Source organism: Ambystoma mexicanum, chromosome 12 (genome assembly GCF_040938575.1).
Source record: "Ambystoma mexicanum isolate Mex_15411 chromosome 12, UKY_AmexF1_1, whole genome shotgun sequence".
NCBI lineage: Eukaryota > Metazoa > Chordata > Amphibia > Caudata > Ambystomatidae > Ambystoma > Ambystoma mexicanum.
The window spans coordinates 986,554,410-986,577,028 of NC_090936.1; the positions used below are offsets into that span (position 1 = coordinate 986,554,410).

Below are 22,619 nucleotides of genomic sequence, written 5' to 3' on the forward strand. Positions count from 1 at the left end.
TATTTAACTACGTCAGAGCATGGGTCTTTGACTACAGCTCATATATAAGGCCCCTATTACAGGCCCTAAAGAAAGCACAGGCAACCCAAGAAAAACTCCTGTGGACTGAGGAAATGGAAGAATGGTCTGATGAATTGAAAAAAGCAATTTGCATGGCTCCAGTTTTATGGATTCACAATTATGCTGAGGAATTCTTTCTGTTTTCACATACAGATGACCAAGTTGGGATACAAGCCCCTTGCATATTACAGTGGAATCTTAAACCCAGTGATGAGAGGTCATTTTTCGTGCGAACAAAGTTTAGCAGCTGCTGCATTCGCCATAGAGAAGGCTGCAAGTATAGTAATGGGATGTTCCATGACATTATTTGTTGAGCACACACTATTTGCCATTTTAGAAAAACCAAAAGGCACATTGACTTCTCAAAGGGATTCTGCCTATGAGGTAGTCATATCAAATCCAGCGATCAAAATAGTTCTATGTAAAATAGTAAATCCTGCCATGTTTATAGCTGAGCCAATGACAGAGGGAGAGGCTGTACACAATTGTGCAAACTATGAAGAGTTCTGCGATGAGCTCCCTAGAATGAAGGAGAATGCATTAGCAGGAGGAGTTTTTATTGATGGTTCCTCAAGGATCGATCAAAGTGACGGACAGAGATATACAGGTGCCGCTGTGGTAAAACACAGCTAATGGGGAATTTTGGGTGCTTATTAGTACTCGATTGCCGTCTCATTATTCAGCACAGGTTGCAGAATTATTGGCGTTGATAGTCGCAATCGAGAGTCATACAGACCGGGGAAGTAACAGTTTACAGCGACTCTGCCTATGTGACGTCAACGGTGCACGCAGGGCTAGCATGTTGGAAAAGGAGTGGCTACCTCCGAGCGGACAGCATGCCAGTTCAACACGCCGCTTTATTGGATAGGCTCATTAAGGCACTACAACTCCCAGTAGGCATTGCAGTCATTAAATGTGCAGCCCATACTAAAGGGACAGATTTTATCTCACGTGGAAATCAAGTAGCAGACGCTGAGGCCAAGCACGTAGCGATTACAGATAAAGAAATGATGAATGTTGAGACTTGTGATGTGAATGAAAAAATGATTATTATAATGATTGTATCTGAAGGGTACAACCACTTGTCAAAAACGCATTTAATAGAGGTCCAGGAGTAAGCACCTCAAGAGGAAAAGAATTTGTGGATGCGAAGAGGGTGTTCTTTAAACCTCTGTGAAGCATTGTGGTGACACGACAGTACTGGTAAACTGGTGATGCCTGTAGCCTTATTAAGGGTGGCGCTGGAACAGCTACACTACCCTGCGCATACAACTAGGGAGAATCTCGCTGTAACTATTGCTGATGAATGATTTGTGCCTAATTTAATGGAGCATGTTGCATTTTTAATAGTGAACTGTATAGTGAGTCAACACGTTACGGCTGGGCATACACTGCGCACAGTTAGGGGAGTCATTCTGAGACATTATGGCCCTTTTCAGCATATGGATATCGACTATGTCAACATGATACAGGTATGTAATGAATATAGATACCTGATCAAAGTGGTGTGTCCTTTCTCAAGGTGGATAGAAGCAGGCCCATGTACACACCCAGATTCCACCTGTGCAGCGAATTTTTAGTGCAGGAAGTTTATCCGAGATGGGGAGTGTGTGAAGTTTTGAGGTCAGATAATGGTCCTGATTTTATTAACACAGTTTTTGAACAGATCAGCTTGTTGCTTGGTATAAAGCACAAGTTTTCTTCAGCTTATCATCCACAAGGAAATGGAATTTGTGAGAGGCTCAACGGCTTGCTTAAAGAAAGAATAGTCAAGTTGAAGCTTACCTTGAAGAAAGGGTGGTTGCATTGCCTACCACTGGGATTATATCCTTTGAGGAACCAACCAGGTTCTGACCACCATCTCACACCCCACGAAATAGTGACAGGGAGATGGATGACAACCCCCCTAATGCCTCCATCCAGAGTTAGAAGTGATTCTCAGCCAACAGCAGAACTGTTAGTATTGGAATTATGTGATTATTTGAACTGTATGACTTCCAATATCTCTGTCATTTCAGGACAGCTGCAGAAACGAGGGTGAGGAGCAGTACAGAACACAGAAGGAGATGCTTCGACAGACCAATCTAAGAAACGTTGTGTTCCCCTACTATTCCCAGGAGATGCGGTTCTAATCCGCAGTCACGTGAGGAAAAAGTGGTACTAACCCCGTTTTTGTTGTCCGTTCATTGTGGAAGACATCACACTGTCTGCTGTCAAAGTGCAGGGCAGGCGTGCTTGGATCTTTTGGGGGGATGATAAATCTTTGCTGGAAAATACTCCTCTGCCTGCCCCCTTACACGACGAGGCAAGTACAAGCATTGGGGATGCACCACAGCACATGCAGACAAGATCTATGATGAGGAAGAAGGACGCAGAAGCTGACAAGTACTGATTGGACTATAGCTTGATTTGGGACACTCCTTTTAAGTCACCTATAAGAGGGTCAAGGAAAGCTGGTTTGAACACTCTGTGCTGTCATTTCAGGGTAAAAGAAGATTGTTAGTTCTTAAAGCCACAGTAGCTTATTGACTTTGGATGAAGCATGCTTAAGCCTTGACAAGAAGAAAAGTGGTAAGGGGTTATAAACTTTGGACTGAGTCATGCTTAAGCCTCGATAAAAAGCAGATTATGCCAGATTTTGATCGTGGACACAACAATTGGAAGTGGTTACAATACCCAGATTCGTTTGGCACTGAGTTCTTGTTTGGATTTACCTATGGTGTTACCCAGTGATGACCTTACTAGGAACATTCTCACCTATTTCGAGTTAGTGCTGGGCGCTTACCCTTCGCTGGTGGGGAGGAAAACCACCCGCATTCCAGATTTTTTACAAAATGCTAAGAATGAAGAAGTTATAAGAAGATTACTCATAGTCATCACTGAACAATTCTTGTGGATACCTGAGCACAGTGAGGAGACTACAAATGCCCTTATCAAACGAAGCAGCTCATAGACTAGTCAGTGTGGTATTCTTTTGTCTGATTGAAGAGTATCTGCACCTTGTTGGGAGGCACACTGATGTGCAAACCTTTCTAAGAGATCCGAGAAACACTGCAAATCTGAATGTGATCCTGGAAGATATCATCATCCAAGTGAGCATCCATTCTGAGCGAAATTACAGGTCGTTGTAGAAACTTTCCTTCGAGGGACAGATCGGAAGGTTGCTGACACAGAAAGACTTTTGGCTCCTGCTGAAAGAAATTCGACATGTCGTCTGGGCTAAGGCAGATTCGAGGCATAGATTGGGAGATAATCTGGTATCTGGTCAATCCATTGAACACCAAAGCATCTAATAACAAACCATCGAATTATATGCAACGAAATTCCATTCCATCGAATAGCCAGTTTGTTGTATATAATTTGATGGTTCCATCAAAATTAGTGGGGTTAAGGTTGGGGCTATGGTTAGATTAGGGGTTAAAGTTGGGTTAGAGTTAGGGTTGCGGCTAGGGTGTGTTAGATTAAGGGTTACATTAGGGTTAGGGTTGGGGGTAGGGTTGGGGCTAGGGTTAGATTAAGGGCTACATTAGGGTTAGAGTTAGGGTTGGGTCTAGGGTTAGATTAAGGGTTACATTAGGGTTAGGGTTGGGGCTAGGGTGAAGACGATTATATTCAAGATATAAAAGCAAGAAACAATGCAAAAACAAGGAGTATCATGATCAGATATGAAAAACCTGGAGTAAAAGGAGCTGAAATCAGAAGGGAAATGAATAAAAACCTGGAGACCGCAGGAAAATCTGCAGACGATATTCAAATTTGGAAGAACAGAGGTCAGATGCAGATCTGGGGATCAGTGTTATCGCCAGATGGATGGGAAAAAGGAGTGGTGATCTGCAGAGCGTGGGTGGTAACTAATCTTCCTGAATTCACTATTTTGAATGTACAAGAGGTGTGCAAACCATTGTGACCAAGACTTTCTAAACTACGGACATGGGTCGAAGATAGAGGAGGACCCCTGCAAATAGTACCTTAGGAGAGCTGAAAGCTGTATTTCAGAGGGAATGGTACAAGAAAAGCTGGAGAAAATCAGAAGTGTGATCATATCTTTGATTCATCAGGGATGGTGCATGGAACAGCAGTAATCATGGATCATTATTGGGCTTGTGGATCCAAGTCCTACATCAGGCTACCTAAAGACTGGTGAATGTCCATGTTCCAGCATTAGTGATTCCAAAGAGTGATCTAAATCTTTACAGTTTCCCAAAAGCAGATGCTCAGCTGAGGAAGAAGATATCTGTGGAGCTGATAAAGAGGATGAATAGAATGAACTACATTTCAGCCAAATCTATAGAAGCCTTTGACTCTATCCCACATGAACACAGCCAAACTTCTTCAGTGTTCATGTTCATGCCAAGAATCCAAGTTGGAGCAAATACCAGCTGCAAACAATTAGCACTACTATAAAAGGATTCAGTGCAATCAGAGAAGAGATGAGAGCCATAAGACTGATGACTCTCCAGAATAGATACATCTTGGACATGATCACAGCTATGTATGGAGGTGTTTGTGCAAAAATTGGAGAATCATGTTGGACATTCATACCTTCTCATGATGATGAGAATGGAACCTTAGAAGACATTGCTGATGACAACTGGTTTGGATCGCTCTTCTCTTGGGTTCCACAATAGATGGCAGATATGTCAAATATCTTGGAGCCCTGATCGTGTTGGTATTGCTTGGATTTTGTGTGATCAAGATAATAATCTCACAGTGCAGGAAGACAGCTAAGAAAGCCATAGGGATGAAGATTATGATTGATGTTGAACCAGGAGGCGAGCCCAAAGACCTGACTGATGAGGAAATTAGAGACTTTGTGAAGGCCAGTATCCATGCACCTGAGGGAACGAAGTTCCTCTATCCAAAGAACCATAAGAAGTATGTGGGAAGATGGATCTATTGCAATCCAAGTGGACAGGGCATGGCCATGACGTGGAACAAGGATGAGCATGTGAAATCATCAGGTTGTCTGAAAGGAGTCATAAAGATATGGATCCCCAAGAAACATTTCTTCAGACCAGGATGTCTAGAGGTGAAGGAGGATGAGAAAGTGGTTGATAAATCTCCCAGACGGGGGAGTGTAGAGGAGGAGCCAAGTACTCCCCCTCCAACTTCCCCGCCCTTACTACCTATAGAATGGGAATCAAAATATGTGACTTATGCGGAGCAGTTGAACCAACAAAGAGCAGAGCATGGACTCTGTGCAGTACCCATAAGAGTACCAGTACCTAAGAGAGTCTGGGAGGCAAGGTACCCATTGTGAAAACCGTACCTGCATGCAAGACAATATGATGGCCATTTGAATGAGATTCTTGAAGAAGCAGAGCAGATGAAAGGCAAGGATGCATGGTGACATCACACAGTAAGAGATGACACACACAGAAGAGGATGCAGATATTCTATAAGGCATCAAGAAAGTACCAAGGATAAGTGACATCTTGGGCTCAAGGTGAAGAAGTTTATGCCACAGAAACAGATGAAGATATCAAGTCATTTTACACGAGTACAGATGCAATTGAAATGCAAGCAGCAAAGTAATCTTGAACGCTAACTTCAAGCTTTATAGTAGATAGATTGCGGCAAGCGCCAATATATATAGATGCATATGGGCAAATAAAAGATGGATGTTTCCACTACACGTTATAAAGCAGTGCAGAACATGATTAAGAAGGCCTCACTTCAGTGTGTCGCAGTTAAAACCAATTTTAATTACAAAATGAATCTCAGCAGACAAAGTTGGATGAGCCAGGAAGCCAAAGTCTTATCAAACAGGAATTGGCTGACATTGGATACAAATTATGTGAAGGAACAAGAGGCTCCTGTTCAGAAGGTTTGAGCAAAACAAAATACGTTAGAGGACTATTAAAAAAGAATATCAAATACACAAAAAGGCTCGATTGCATGGTGTCCAGTCATGTGGAAGGAAGAAATTGGAAGGACGAGGTGGTCACACCTACGCACGAGGGCAGGCTGTGCCCTTCACTCCTTAAAATTTCTCAGAGCACAGTAAAAACTCAAGGCCAAACTTCAAAGCACTAATTGACACTGGACCATTGAGGTGATGATGGATTGATATAATAATTGGTGGGAAGCTAGTTTCTAGATGAGTGCACTAACACTTGGATTTTCAGTCTGCATGCTGCTAAACATAGGTGGAAAAGTCACGATGGGGTTAGAAGTCAACCAATTATAGAGTACCGCATAATAAAGGCCCTACAGTTTGTATTACCAATCGAACGTCATGTATTTAGTGACGTTCGTAGTGGCCATTTTGAGAGGAGGGCTTAGTTGCCCCACCTGATGTTAAGCACCCTATCACTTTCTTTCACAGTTCTATACTGATATGGAACTTATACTTAGATATCCACTTAGAGCCTATCACTTTCCTCAATAGGTTTTTGTAGTTTGCCACGTAGGTAGTGACGCAGGTCAACATCAATGATGACGATTTTATGCAATATAACCTCAGTTTCTGCTACGATGCGTTGAGTAAGAGGATCGAACGAATGCTGATGTTGGTTGTACTCCCTCTTTTATATACGTGTTAATAAAATGGACTCCCCTTTTGCCCAACTACCTGATTTGTTTTGATTATTGATGTATGAATAAAATCTGCATCCCCTTCCCTCTCCAGAGTATTGATACTCATTTTAAAGGGCTGGGCAATCCAGTTCACGTTGCTTAGGGAGTGATTTGAGATTTGTGAATTCCAAACCTGTCCCGGATTTCTGTTATATAGGTCTTATTTTGGAAAATATGTTCTGAAATAGCAGACAATCGTGTTTACTCTTTCTGTGCAGTCAGTTTTTAGAACCATCTTTCAGTCCAAATCAGAGCGATAGAAGCAGGCTTGGATTGGCCTATAGGGCAATATGCCCATGGTCGAACCAAAAACGCAAAATGCCGGTGTGGGACAGTTTTTTGGTAGGCCACATTTTGCCCAATATGGGCCAGTTTGATGAGTTACTTCACCATGCGGCTATTCGTTTTGTCCAGTGTTGCTGAATGCATATTCTTTAAATGCACACTTTGCCTCACACTTTATCAAAAAACTCCCCCTTGCTTTTTATTCAAACAGTGTCACAAAAGGAATGAATTGTCATTTTTAAAAAATGTTTTATATTGTTTATGGTAAAAAAAAAGTTTACAATCTACAGATCAAACCTAAATATTATACAGAAAGATGAAACATGACATATAAAACGTACACAAAATAAAATGTCATGGAGTTCAATAGTACACAATTATACTTAAAAATGCACAATAATACACAGTAATACACAAAGGGGTAGTCAAAGAGAGACGATTCGACAGGGGCATTCAGGCTGCTTTCTAACCCTGACTAACATTGTGCCCCCATGGCGATGAAGACAAGTTATCTCTCTACCAAAACTACTCCAAAACTACCCCATTGGTGAGGAAAAGTACAGAAGGATAAAAATAGCTTAAACCAAATAATTAAGAAGAAGAACATACGGAAAAATGTGTCAGTGCTATATCTGATACACATGATACAAGTCCACAATCCTTTTAGAAGACTCCTAACTATACACGGATAGCTGAATGTTTCTTAACCTCATGCATAGAAGATAGGGACCTAGAGTACGAGGTTTAATTTCTCCAGAACAGGAACCACTGCAATCGTCAGTGCTCCATCATGCCCAGCCACAAGTCTGTCGCGAAAAGCACCCTCTTGATATTTCTCCTCACCCACACCAAACCTGCGAAACATTATAAGTCTTGTGGAATGAATTGTCGTTTGCAACTGTGGGCGACTTTTTCATTGGTGCCCGAGACAATTTGATGGCCCAGTCCCACCGACCACATCATTTCCACAATAGAAAACACCACATAATATACCTCGTTCCTGTCTAATCCCCTTTGTCCTTAACTGCATAGCAAGGTTGTAGGTCCAATTTGTCAGGGCAGGGAAGGTAAAGCAATGCTGTGTGAGAAGTGCTTTATGAATCTGTACAACATAAAATGGTGGTCCCCTTTGTGAACAGCAATGCTGTGAGATCTACTATTCCAGACACTCGTTGCTTTATTTTGAAAGACAAGTGCATTTATATAATGGGTAAATATGGGAAAGGCTTTTTTTGTTGTATTGTGCTGGGGGCCCTCAAAACCTTAATATGAATCCTGTGTAAGGACTACATCCCACCAAACGTCTGCAACAATATAATAGTTCGTACTTACTTCTCTTCATCTTTGAAACAGGTGGCAGCTGTTAGGACCCACAAATTGTTCAACACGGTTCCTGCACATACGTGGTAATAATCATCCAGCAGGGGTGACTGGATACTCACTATCCATGGCCAGGCACCGGGGGCAGCTTCACTACCCCCATCCGGATGGGTAGCAGATTTACCCATCATCAATGGACGATTGCCACAGTCTGTGAAAGTTAAAAAGAAATATCATATTAGTCTCTGGAGTGAGAAAAAAGGCAACCAAGGAAAAGGCATGTTGTATTCTACATATCATACCAGAACTTGCTGTTTTAGGGGTTATTTACCATCACCTTAATGACATATAATACACTCTAGAGTGAAGACTTGAATATACTTCCTTCATAAATGATGGCAACCTTATCAAAGTTGCCACTGAGGTAAAGACCTTAGACTTTTACCTCGACTCCACTCTCACCTTCACTAAACAAGTCAATGCCATGGCCTCTGTCACCGCTTATACTTGTAAACTTATCAGAACCGGCAAACCATTTCTCTCCAATAATAGCTGCATCATCCTGGCCAGAGCCCTCATCCTGTCCAGGCCCTTTACATTGGCACCAACAAATATATCATTAGAAGAATCCAAACTCTCCAAAATAACGGCCTCAGAACGGCCCTCGGCGTAGCCGGGAGAGAACATATTTCTGAGATCAATCGACAGAATAATTGGCTTTCTACCATTGACAAAATCCAGCTAAAAACTGCCTTACCTACTCATAAATCACTGAATAATGCTGCTCCTAGCTATCGCTCTGAGAGATCCCACAGAAGGACCTCTTCCAGACCATATAGACTAATTAATACTAACTGCCTCACTACTCCCAGGTTTAAACTATCAAAGGTCGGGGGCAGCAGCTTTCCTGTCAAAGCGGCCCAGCTGTGGAACTTCCTGTCACCTTCACTCCAAGCTGATCAATCATACCAGAACTTTAGACATAGCTGCATCAACTGGCTCAAGACAACTGACCATTAGGTCTGCTGCCCTACCACACAGTACTTACACCCTACACCCACTGCTCCTATGTCTTAGACATTGCGCTTTTGCCTGTGTTCCTATCTATGTGTGTGTTGACATGTAACTGCTACCTTTGCCTGGCCTGTTTTATTTGCTATGTGTAATTTACTCCTGTAACCTAAGCTGTGAACCTTCTTGTAACTCCTGCGCCCTGTTACCTCCCGGTCTGGTGCGCAATGCAAATAATAAACAAACAAACAAACAAAACCTATGCAATGAAGATGGGCGATCAAACCTTCTATCAATGCATTTCAAAGCAGACAAATCCATTCCCTTTCTGGTGCGTGGAAACTGCAACAGAACATGTACTATAAATAGCCATGATAAAATTGGAGAAACCAAAAGTAACCCAACTTTGATATTGAATAAAAACAGACTAAATGAAGATCAAGCAAAAAGAAATAACAATTTGGTCATGAGCAAGATGTTTTAGAAAAGGTATGGGGCGGAGGAGGGGCTGAAGTGTGCTTGGGTGTATGAGGGTTTTGCAATGTTTTGAAAACATTCCTTCACAGACTGAAATGAGTGCAAATGAATGGGTGTTGCGTTGAACTATAGAATGAGGGGTTCCCCAGAACTGCTAAATAAATGCAAAAGCAATACAACAAAATAAAATAGATTTGGACAGAATGTTCCTTCTTGAATTTAAAAAAGAAATCAAGTTATGTGCATTTTCTTCATTTTAAATATCTGCAGTTTTACTGTTTGCCTTGCTCATAACATTATTTTCACTGCTTCAGTGTTACCACGTATATGTTTTTTTTTGTTTTTTCTGATGGGCTGGACCGCCTTGTGACGTGTATATGGTTTGCAATCTCGGCTAAAGGCTATTTCCCAATCTATGTTGGTTAAATGTGTGCATGTGGTTTTGTAGAAATGTCTGTGCTCCTATTCCCATGTTTTTCTACACAGATATGTTCTGAATAGTTATTTTGAGGGTGGCCAGCGCGTGGGAAAGAAACTATAGTATCAAGCCCAGCATACCATTTATCGTAGGGAAAAGCACATAGCAAACATAGGCATGCCTAACAAGACAATTATGTTTTAAATTATTCTCAACATAGAAAGTAGGAATGCTAAGAAACGGTTATATGTCAGAATAAAACATTTTCTAAACTCGTTGACTTACCAGCAATGTTCTGATTTTGAAAATAAATTGAATTTCTCTATGAAATATAGCTACATAAAATACCAAAAAGTCGTCATTTATAGCGAGTCAGTTACTACACAAATGTTACACCTTGAGTTGAGTAATTAAATAAATGAATCACATTAATTTTGATAAAAAATAAAAACACAGCGCATACAATATTTTCTCATGGAAGTAATAGGAGGACAACCAACTCCACAGAAAGTGTAAGCCGAAGGTTAAAGAATTTGACCACAATATGGATACAATGCTTCTCACTTTTTGAGACTTAAGGCCATTATACCTGACACCACCAACACACTTTTAAACCATAACACAGCAGTCTGAAGGTATATGAATTAAGGGTGCACACCCACAAACACCCAAAGATTAAAAAGACTAGCACCCTCTTTGTGAGTATGGCGGCAACAGTAAAAGGATTTTTTTCAAATAGTACTTCCTAGTAAGATACCACTGAATTATGAATATTAAATACTACATGGGGTAAACAACCCATTATGTATCACCTGAAGTAAGTTGTATATAAAATACCACATGTTTTACCATTACCACCACCTCAGTTAACTCCCTGTTCTCATCCAAGAAGAATACTGCCGCCAATTACCAAAACTATTGATTGTTTACCAGAAATCCGACATGACTCTCACTATCACAGAAAGTAAATGAAAGTTGGTGCTTTTTGCTGAAATACATTCTATAGCATGGCACAGAGCTCTTCCTATTGATAATTTCTTTGATTATTTTAAAAATGAAACCTTTTACAAAATCACTACTCCATAATCCCTCCCTAGTGCCCACAGCCCCTTTATCCAATCAACCCCAAAAGAAGTCCTTTATTGGTTTCTAGAGTCAAATCCACTTCCTCGGTTACTGCTGCTCCCATAGGAACATCATTCCACCTATATGTCTGTACTTTAGAATGCAGTTATAGGTTTTCTATTAAGTTTGTTTTATTGTTTTAATTATAAAGAACTTGTTTGAACAGCATACGCATTGGATAAGGTTATGTTGTCACCTGTAGTGTACACGATGGCTTAATATTTACTGTGGCCAACATTAGAGTGAGAGTGGTTCCCCATCCTGATAACTGAAAAGCGATCGATACGTTCTGTTTTCCTCAAGTGACAGCGTGTGAAGCACAGACATGTCGGCACAGGCCTAAAGGAAAGCGCCGAGCACACTGCGGGCAAATGCTGGGATGCTGCAGTTCTCATTAACCGGCTACAGCCAGTTTAGGAGAGGCTGATGCCATGGGGACAGCTTACATTTCATGAGTAGTTGCCAGGACTAAGTTCATCTAGATCTAGATGTAGTTTTGACTAAGGAGTACTGAATGAGAATGTGTGACTATAGCGAAGAGTAATCCAGAGCAAACTGAGCAATAACCTGACAACCTTTGTATTTCTCAGACTGAATCTGATTTAGATGGGACAGCTTGACTAGGGGGGAATGTTACTGTTATACATTCCTTCTCTTCCTAAGCAGTAGACAAATCTTTTAACTACAGATCTGCTGTTATTACTAAATCCTTTAAAGAAACTGTGGATATGGCTTTTTATCAGGAACCTCCAAGCAGGTCTATTTATTTTAATACCACAATCCGTGGAAAGAAAAGGTTTTATGGGTTATAGCTGGGGTACCCGTGTTGCCCGTGTCCTGATCGAGTGGTGTCTCATGTACCCTGGAGGATGTTGCTCTTGTTCTCATGTCAGCAAGTCTTACTTCAGTTTGCTCTGGCATCTCCTTTGCCCTGGAGAAAGTTGCTCTTGGCCTTTGGTTGGCAAGTCGTGCTGCTGTTTGTTGTTGTGTTTCAGAATCTCTTGATATTGATTTTTGCTTTGCATCAGATGGAACTTTTCCAAGTGATGTTCGTTTTTTGTGCGACATGTTTCAGACACTCAATGGCTTCAGCACATTTGAGAAAATGTCCAAGAAAGATTGATTGATTGTGCTCTCTTCTTGTTAATGAACTTAAGTAAACTGTAACCTTGCCATTTCCCATCTTTGGAGTGGTGTGATAAAAATATTTTTTTAATGTTAATTCCCTTTAAAAATGCTTTAATACGCACTTTCGAGCTCTATACAGTAGTAATCAATTTCAAAGGAATAGCTAACACATTGAAAATGTTGCTTCAGACACTTTTCCAAATTTTACTTCCTTCTAGTACCTACTGCAGTGAAGCGGGGCGAGCATCAGTAAAAGAAGGTGTCTACGGAGGGAATTGTTTGACATCCAAACATAGATTACAATCTTGCCCCAGACAACTGAGGAGTCCATGCAAAATGTGGTAGCAATGGGTTCCATGGTGTGGGTTTGTATAGCCGGACAAACATACACACACACACACACACACACATCCAAAAGTATTTTTGCATGTAATACTTTTGCATCCAAACATAGACTACGATTTTGCCCCAGAAAAAGAGGAATCCATGCAAAAGTTGCTAGACGTGGGTTCAACGGGGTGAATTTGTATAGCTGGACAACGATACATGCACACATACATACATTCAGCTTTATATATAAAGATGATACATGGAGAAGAAAGCACAATCTAAAAGGAAACACTCTGAGCACACAGTGGGTGAGTTCAGTGATTTGCCTTAGCCTGCCAATCTCATGGCTGTGGAAAATCAGAAGAGAAAGTGAGACTATGCTGCACGCAAGATAGTCAAAGTTTGTATTAATGTAATGGCACTTCCATGTGAAAACATGTACTGGCCATGCATAAGATATGCCAGGTGGAAAGACCACATAGAACCAGGGTGTACACTAGTATGGCCAAAGATGTTCAAATGTGTATCCAAACAAATATTCAGAAAAGTACTGATACCTACAACCAGTTTTTTTATGTTGATTAAGCATGCCATTGCATTAAATCAGAATGTATCAAAGTAGAGGACTAAACTCTTCAAGAACATGCTGAACGTGCCATTATCTGGGACATACATTTTCAAAACATAAACACAAACAAAAAGGGAATCAGTACTAGCCGAAACGCAGTATAAATACTCTCACTAAGAGACCAAAATAGTAAAGTCCAACTTATTTTGAAAGAGCAAAAATCCAAGCATACAGGGTTCTGCCAGGCAGAGTCTCTAGCGCCAGTAGGAGCAAGAATGGTGTCACTGCAGAAGAGGACTGCAACATATACAATACAACTTTCTAAATAAAATCTCAAACAAAAATGAGGATCACTACTAGTTGATGCAGAGTGTAAATACTCTCACTAAGGGAGCAGAGCAGTGAAGTCTGATTTACTGCAAAAGAGCAAAAGTCCTAGCAAACTGGGAGCACCAGGCAGGGTGTTTCCGGTGTCAGCAAGAGAAGGAATGGTGCCAGTACAGAAGAGGGCTGTGATATATGTAACTTGAGGGTCATAGGACAACACACACTCAATACAGACTACAAAGATATAACAATAGAAAACAGACTATAAAGGAAACTAAGAAAGTAAAATAAAGACTATATGCTACTTGATAGTCATGGGACAGTAAACCGTAAAAACAGACTACTAGGCTTACAAAAATCGAAAACAGATTATAAAGGAACTAAAAATATAAAATAAGGACTTAAAAGTCCCACCCACGTAAGATAGAAATGGACATCAACTTTATGTTTTTTCATCCTCTATATACATGTGGAAGGAAAAAGTGGATTGCCCTGTGTTTGAAGAGCGGGAGCATCAGATTGTGATGGAGGCTATGCTTTTTTTTAAAAAAACAACTACATAAATGTAGATTATTTCTTTAACATCCACTTTCATATTTAGATTTGCTATCCTGACAATAAGTGTATAGTTATGCTAGCCTTCTCTGTTAATGCACTATGCACTTTGCCTTTATCATATTTTAGCCTGGATTGGTGTTGATATTTACACAATCGAATTTGAAATCATTATTTGCAGCTTAGCAAGGTTTTAATATTATGTGTGTTCATATTGTTTTTTAATTGCACATTGTATGTTAGCTTAATTTAGGGATATCCTTTGTTCTCATCTTGCAATAGTTGCTTAACCATATTTGTAAATGTTAGCTTTTTCATGCAGATGTACTTGAAACGTGTATATGTATTAAATATACTGTACTGTTATGGAGTGAACATCTCAAATAAAACCGAACGAATTAATATATTTTAACTAGGCTGCTTACACAGATGTCATGGGCAGTTGGCGAATACAGACGTTATATGTGTCAATGTAGAAAAGTTATAATTAGAGAGAAATCAATTAAACACATTAAGAAAAAGGGAGTGAGTAAATATGAGACACATGACATGCAATATTTAACATTCTCGTTCAAGGTCATTAACAATGATTAAACAAGGTTAAGTGTAAATTAAAACAAAACAAGCAAACAGAAAGACACAACTCACCACCTGACTGCCAGCAATAAGACCTTTAAGGTGCACTATCATTGATGATGTTATTTGACTGCCCAACCCTATTTACCCACAAGACCTAGGTGATTTGAACTTTTACTTGACATTGGGGACAAAGCGATCTGTATAGGTTTGTAACCAGACACATACAGATACAGTCATCCAGAAAAGCCTATTGTTGCCTATCTTGATTCTTCCAATGTAGAATTTGGAAGGCGCCAGATTCTATGTTGGCAATTATATGAGTGAATTGTAAATGGGCGGTGGAGTTTATAGAGTGTGCTTACAAATGTAGCATTAATTTTTTGACGAATTAAACGTAAACCCATATGAGGACCCAAAGTCAAGTTAACCTTCAGAATGTATTCCCAAGAAACTCACATTTAAACACAACATAACCAAACTCTACAGCCAGCTTTGTCAAGCCTGATTCACTATCTTAGATTAAACAACTTCTCTCCTAATTAATGATTGACAATGAACAAAGTGACAAGAATTCAAACACACATGTTAAGTTAACCAAAATGGCAAATGTACACTTTAATTTTAAATGTATTATTAGACTTTTATTGTACATTTTAAACCTAAACTGTTAATTTAATGTCTCTATTTTTAATTTAAGTGTGCAGCGTATGAAAGTTCAATTGTGCAATTAGTAATTTATTAGTGTATTGCTTGAATTAACTGCACAAATGTGAAATTTGGAATGTACTGTCAAAATTATTTTAATTGTTTAATTTGACAAACCTTTTATGTTCCATGACCTCACAATTCTAATTAAATATACCCAACTCAGATCAGACAACTAGCAAACGTAAACTATACATTATTATTTGTTTATCTTTTATACATTTTCTTTCTTTGTAATACTTTGCATATATCACTTCGTTTACAACTAAAACGTTAGGTATGTCAATGAAATGTATTGGTTTGCTGAGTAAACAACTTTGTGTATGGCTTATCAATGAGTGTGACAAATTGACATCTGCCCTGCAGCAATACAAGGATAGTTAAAGGCTAAAGGAAAGCACCTACTCAGCCCTTACACTTCTACACAAGAGTGAACCCAATCATAAAGGTAAAACAGGCACAGTTAAGAGATATACTGCTTTTGCCTTTTGTGGTAACGTGAGTTGAGGGACGGCTACACTCAGAAGAGGTGTGAATGTGATTCAGCAGCAACCCAAACATCACAGTACAACAGTACAAAGTAAATGGAATGTCCAATCAAGGTTCGAAAAAAATATATATACTTTAATTAATCACACCATCTGCAATAATAACTAAATAGAAAAACACTAACCTTGAGGAGAGAGCACAGAATGTACAGGAATAGCAAGATGTAGCACTCTGGTTTATGAAACAGGGGTGAAATGCATTTAAAAAACAGAATGTTCTTAGAAAAGGATATTTCTCCAGCATTGGATCTTTCATAGATTCATATGCTGTTAATTTTTCCCGTTGTTGGGCTGGGAACCCTCAGTGACATAGAGCAGTTTAAATTTAAACTGTAAACCTCAGTCACTTTAGTGCTCCATTATCACCATTTTGGGTCACATTGCCCACAGCCAATAGAAAGGGTTCCATTAGCTTCACCGCTGGAGGCCATCTTCAGATTTTGAACACATGATTTCGTGTTGGGAGTCCTCCATTTTTCTCTCTACTAAATTTGATCAATATAAGTTCATTAATATATAACTTTCAACGTTTTCGACATAGGATCAATCGACGAACCCTAGACGGCTACCCAGCATTTTTTCCAGCTTGTCAGCAGTTTTCCCACGAATGGGCAGCCCCGTCTTCGGTTTCCTTCACATTTGGGCCTGCTAAAATGCCTAAGGGCAGTAGAATGTCTTTTTAAGGCTTGCACTCGATGTAGCCTAAAGAATCTCTTTACGGAAGACCTCCACGAGAAGAGCCTCTATTGCCTACGTCCATACCACGTCATCTAGGAGTGTGAAATTTGACAGTCATTTTCGAATAAGACCCTTCGGGACCATCATCGATGATTGGTAGCATGGCGGATGATGCCAGTGGGGCCTCTGACTCTGCTTCTCTACGAAGTCACGCATCACTAAGGCAAGGTATATCTACCCAGTGAACCACCTCTACTAAGAGAACTAGATTGCACGAGGAACAGTCAAAAAGCAGAAAAGGGGCACATTCAGCTCCGAATACAGGTGCCTCATTGCAGACGACTACAACACTGCAGGACATCTGAGAAATCCTCATCGTCCATGCATGGTAGGCAGTTTCCTCACCTTCATTGTTAAAGGACAAAGGTCTTATTCTGACATAAGCAATGCCAAAATCGTTGACGTCTTCATCAATGACAACCATACCATTCACAACTACACCACTGAAACTGAATCTGCTGGCTGTCTCCATGACCACCAGTCTGGTTTCAGAGCACACAGAGGCACGGAAACTGCTCTCCTGCACACCCGTAAAGACCTGCTATCAAATCAGGATTCCAACTCTCCCTCTCGATCTTTCTTCCGCCTTTGACACAGCCAACGATGCCTTCCTCATAAATCATCTCTGTGATACGGTAGGCATCATGGACTGGGCACTGGCCTGGCTGACCTACTTCCTCACTAACTGATCTTCCAAGGGCGCCTTGGCTCTTTCTTCTCCTCCACCTCACTCTCTACATGTGGCATCCCTCAGGGCTCTATCTTATCACTGTGGCTTTTCAGTATCTAACTTGCCCCTCTTGCTCACCTGATCTCTACCGTCTCTCCTCACTACCAGTGTTATGCTGATGACACACAACTCTCCTTTAAGCTTCCTTCCTGCAGCTCCTTTTCCTCCTCTCTCATACCTGACTGCCTGACTTCTATTCAAGCATGGTGTTCTGCTAATGATCTCTGCCTTAATGTCAGCAAGACCGAGATCCTCCTTATTGGGTGGGACGCCTGCTCCCTGTTTTCCCCCCACTCTCTGGCCACCCTCCTTGGTTCCCCTTCCTCCACCCACAAAGTCTTGGGGAAATCATCCACTCCTCTCTCTCCTTCTCCCCTCATATCAGAGACATTGCCAAGAAGTCCAACTTTCAGCTCCACCTCCTCAGAGGCAATCCCCCTTTCTTCACCTTTCACCAGAAGCTCAATGTCTCCAGAGCTCTGGTACTCTCTAGACTGGACTACTGCAACAGCCTCTTCCCCAACATGCCCATTTCTTCCTTTTGCCCTCTTCAACTTATTCAGAATAGGGCTGTGAGAACCTATCCTTGGCCTCAAGCCCAGTGACGCATCTCTCCAGCCCTTAAATCTCTCAACTGGCTCTGGGTGGCTGCAAGGATCAAATTCAGACCCTCTGCATCATACACAAGGCTTTCTGGGGCTTGGGACCATTCTACATCCAACTTTCTCTCCCAAAATATCTCCCTGCTAGAGCACTTTGGTCCTCTAGCTCCAATTCTTTGCAGATCAGACGTTTTGCCAAGCAGAGAGTGGGGGTAGATCTCTTTCTTTGGCAGGACCCTCCCTCTGGAATGGCCTCCATGCCCCTCTCAGACTTGAGCCAGATCTTCTTAAATTCCAGAAGCATCTCAAGAATTTCCTTTTCTCCCCCTCCTTCGCCCTCCCCCTCCCGTGCTACTGTCCCCCTGCCGCTCCAGCTGGTGACTGGCCCCTTATGAGTTCTTACAGGGACCAAGCACTCCTCGACGAGTCCTCCCCTGCACCCCTAACTAGCACTTTCCCTCTGGCACCTTTCCCTGACTAGCCTGAATTCCGGTCCACCCCACCCGCACTAGCTGACCCTCATTCCTGTTTCCCCTCCTGCTACTTGCCCTCTTGTGCCCCCCTGCACTTGCCCATCCCCTTGGACCCCCTGCCTCCTGCACTCCCCTAATCCCGGCCTGACTGCCCTGACCTTCCCCCTACCCCTGCAGTTAATTCTCACTGCACTTGCACGGTACGAATGCCACAAGTACAACCATTTACTGTTGTTTTTTGTTGTTGTTCTCTCCTCTGACCTACACTCTGCTTTTTTGCCTTGTGGCTCCTTGAAACACTTGTGTATAGGCGCCATACAAATGTACAATAAATAAATAAATAAAATCTCAATTAACAAGTTGTATTGCTAGTATTTTTTGGATCGCCGGTCACCCCAGCGGAACGCTCCTTGCACACTTTAGACATTGTGCACATTTTAAAATATGTCTCCCTCACCAATCCCTTGCAGCAGACTTCACAGCTCTTTGTGATGTTTGGACCATCTGGAATTGGGAAGGCACTGTCAAAACCTTCTATTGCCAGATGGATTTCCTCCTGCATCACCTTCTACCATCAGTAGGTGGGCAGGCTTCTCCCTGGGAGGCCCAGGGCCAACTACACCAGATCGATAGCCGCTACCAGGCTAATATTTAGAACAGGGGGGGGGTCCTGACCTTAAACATTTAAGCTACAATGATTTGCTGTAGCCACAATTTTCATACATCTCCATATACAATACTGCTCACTTAACAGATCATGCATTTTGGGAGGAAAAACACACAAATCCAAATTCTGAAAGGGCTGGAAAACCAGTTTTTTGACCTTTATTACTTTAGGTCACATATTACAGCGTAGCAGCCCCACTGTCTTATAAACTTCCAGATAAATAGTAGACAGAAAAATCTACAACTTAATCATCAGCATACTCTATTTTGTACAGCGAGGACTTGAGTATTTAAACAGGGGGAGAAAGGCATTAAATGCAACTTTTTGTATTTGTAAGCGTACCAGAGTTAAGCTGAAATTTAGGCATTCTGTTTACATTATCAGAAAGAGCACATTAAAGAAAAGAGAGGTGTAGTTTGTTGGCTCCACAATACTACTTTTTTACTCAATTCTATTACCTATGTGTTGGTTAAACAAAATATTGATTCATATTTGTCATCAGTGTTTTGTACAAAACAAACATTTGCTTGAAAGGACCTGAAAATAAGGTCTGCTGAGAGGCAACACTTTTGCAGCCAATACTTTGTACAAAACAGTTTTTTGCTTCGCGACACCTAAAAATAGGAACTGCTAGGAGGCTAACTTGAATGGATATGTGATGCTCACGGGTAAAAGAACAAATAAAAACAAGTTTCACATTAGTGAATATGTAAGACCAATTTATGATCCCTATTATAGCATTGCTATATCAACAACTTTAGTAACCTGAGGGATAGCCTGTAATCGGGCAGGACGATAGGGCTTATGCAAATATTTAGAACAGGGGGGTGGTCCTGACCTTAAACATTTAAGCTACAATGATTTGCTGTAGCCACAATTTTCATACATCTCCATATACAATACTGCTCACTTAACAGATTATGCATTTTAGGAGGAAAAACATACAAATCCAAATTCTGAAAGGGCTGGAAAACCAGTTTTTTGACCTTTATTACTTTAGGTTAGTTATTTCTCACTGCACTTGCACGGTACGAATGCCACAAGTACAACCATTTACTGTTGTTTTTTGTTGTTGTTCTCTCCTCTGACCTCCACTCTGCTTTTTTGCCTTGTGGCTCCTTGAAACACTTGTGTATAGGCGCCATACAAATGTACAATAAATAAATAAATAAATAAATAAATAAAATCTCAATTAACAAGTTGTATTGCCAGTATTTTTTGGATCGCCGGTCACCCCAGCAGAACGCTCCTTGCACACTTTAGACATTGTGCAAATTTTAAAATATGTCTCCCTCACCAATCCCTTGCGGCAGACTTCACAGCTCTTTGTGATGTTTGGACCATCTGGAATTGGGAAGGCACTGTCAAAACCTTCTATTGCCAGATGGATTTCCTCCTGCATCACCTTCTACCATCAGTAGGTGGGCAGGCTTCTCCCTGGGAGGCCCAGGGCCAACTACACCAGATCGATAGCCGCTACCAGGCTAATAGCAGACACGAAGAAAAACGTCTTCAATGCCCAAATACAACAGTCCTCTAACTCGACTGGAATACTATTTGACATATTTAAATCCCTGGAAAAACCCAGAGTCTCCTTTCATACCTACCAATCTAGACTGTATTCGGAAGGCAGCGGTTTTCGAGGAGAAAATCTCTAGTGGCAGTAACAAAATACTATTGGCTCAGGGCCTTTCCACCGCTACTGGAGCACTAACCCACATGACAGAGAAAAGTTCTACTTCCCCAAGTTTCTCCTTTTCTCATATTTCACTTGAAGACATGTCTACTCTGCTTGCATCTATGCATGCAACGTACTGTCACTACAATCGTCTGCCCCTAAACCTATTTAAGAATATAAAGATTTGTTTGCAACCTTCTCTACTCTGTTTGTTAATGGCTCGTTCAGAGATTGTCAAGTCCCATTGGAACTTAAGAAAGTAATCATTACCCTGATCCCAAAAAACACAAATCTTGATCTTATGGACCCTAGTAATCTAAGGCCAATTACCAACAGCCAATTACTACTGAAAATTCTGGAAAAGGTCACAACTGCCCATTTACAAGCTTTCACCGAATGTTACAACAATCTCCACAGATAACAATCTGGTATCTGCCCATCTTTCAGTACAGAGACCGCTATTGTTGATCTCCAGTCCTATCTCTTGAAATCATGGAGAAAGGGAAAGCCGGGATGTTAATATTATTAGACCTGTCCGCGGCTTTCAACCTTGTTGGCCACAAGCACATCGTTCTGTGCTTGCAGAGTCAAGGCTACTGTTCCATATATGTAGTAAACTATGTTCAGTCCTTCTTGACTAATCATGAGTCTAACATTCAATGGGGTTCTGGTTTCTCCCCTGCCTCTCCAATCCCATGTGGAGTCCCCCATGATGCCTCCTTTTCTCTGCTGCTTTTCAATCTGTATTTGCATTAATTTTGCGTGCTTCTGGAGAACCTAAGAGTATTTTTGACAAACTATGCCGATGATACACAGTTGGTCATCAAGATGAGTGGGGACCAGGCACAGGATTCCTTGACTCTCAACTATATTTATGATTCCATCGAAGACTGGATGGCCAAGAATTGGTTGTGTCTTAACAGCAATAAAACCAAGCTCCTCATTTTCGGCTCCCCTCAGACTCGTTCCAAACTCGACCCATCATACAACAACTTTCTGCTTCAAGATAATAAAATTGCGACCCACAAGAAAATTAGAACCTTAGGGGTTTACCTGGAGGCTTCTCTTAACGCTGATGCGCTAGTGCACCATCTTCGTCAGATTTGTAATTACTATCTCGGGCTTCTCCGGAGCATTCGTCCCTATCTTAGTGAACAGACCTCAGTGACTATAGTCAGGGCTACGATTTTATCCAGATTGGACTATTATAACAGCCTGCTATGTGGAGCTTTGAAGTCCAACATCCGGTCTTGTCAGACCATCCAGAATGAAGTGGTTTGCGTGGCCCTGAACATTCCCAGAAGATCTCATATCTCCACTTTCAGGCGAGATCTTCATTAGCTCCCTGTGTACGAGCAAATTCTGTTCAAAATAGGAACTTTAGTGCATCATTCTCTCTACGGCAAAGCCCCGGAATATCTAAAAGCCTTGGTTCCTCCCTATCAACCTACTAGAAATGTACGATCTTCCACCTTAGCTCAGCTACGGGGAGTTAAGTTTACAAGATCTAAGGATCTTTCCCGGCCATGGCGTACTCCTTTTGGAATGCGCTAATACTTACCATTAGATCCTTGTCTAACCTGATGCCTTTCAGAAAATTCCTGAAAACACATCTGTTCAGGTAATTACAATGCCCACTAGGTTTTGCTTTCCTGTGACCATTGAAGTTCCCTCAGATGTTCACTGTCCCGTCTTTTTGGTGTCCATTTGAGTTTT

The 22,619-nt window shown here is 41.2% G+C and overlaps 1 protein-coding gene across 1 annotated transcript in view; it reads right to left on the reverse strand.

Moving 5' to 3' along the window:
- LOC138513078 (acrosin-like) overlaps positions 1 to 22,619 on the reverse strand; it is a 503,539-nt gene that overhangs the window by 370,509 nt on the left and 110,411 nt on the right. Inside the window, exon 2 of the mRNA XM_069627757.1 lies at positions 8,257 to 8,455. Coding sequence (XP_069483858.1) covers positions 8,257 to 8,455 — 199 coding nt within the window. The remainder of the gene's footprint in view (positions 1 to 8,256; positions 8,456 to 22,619) is intronic.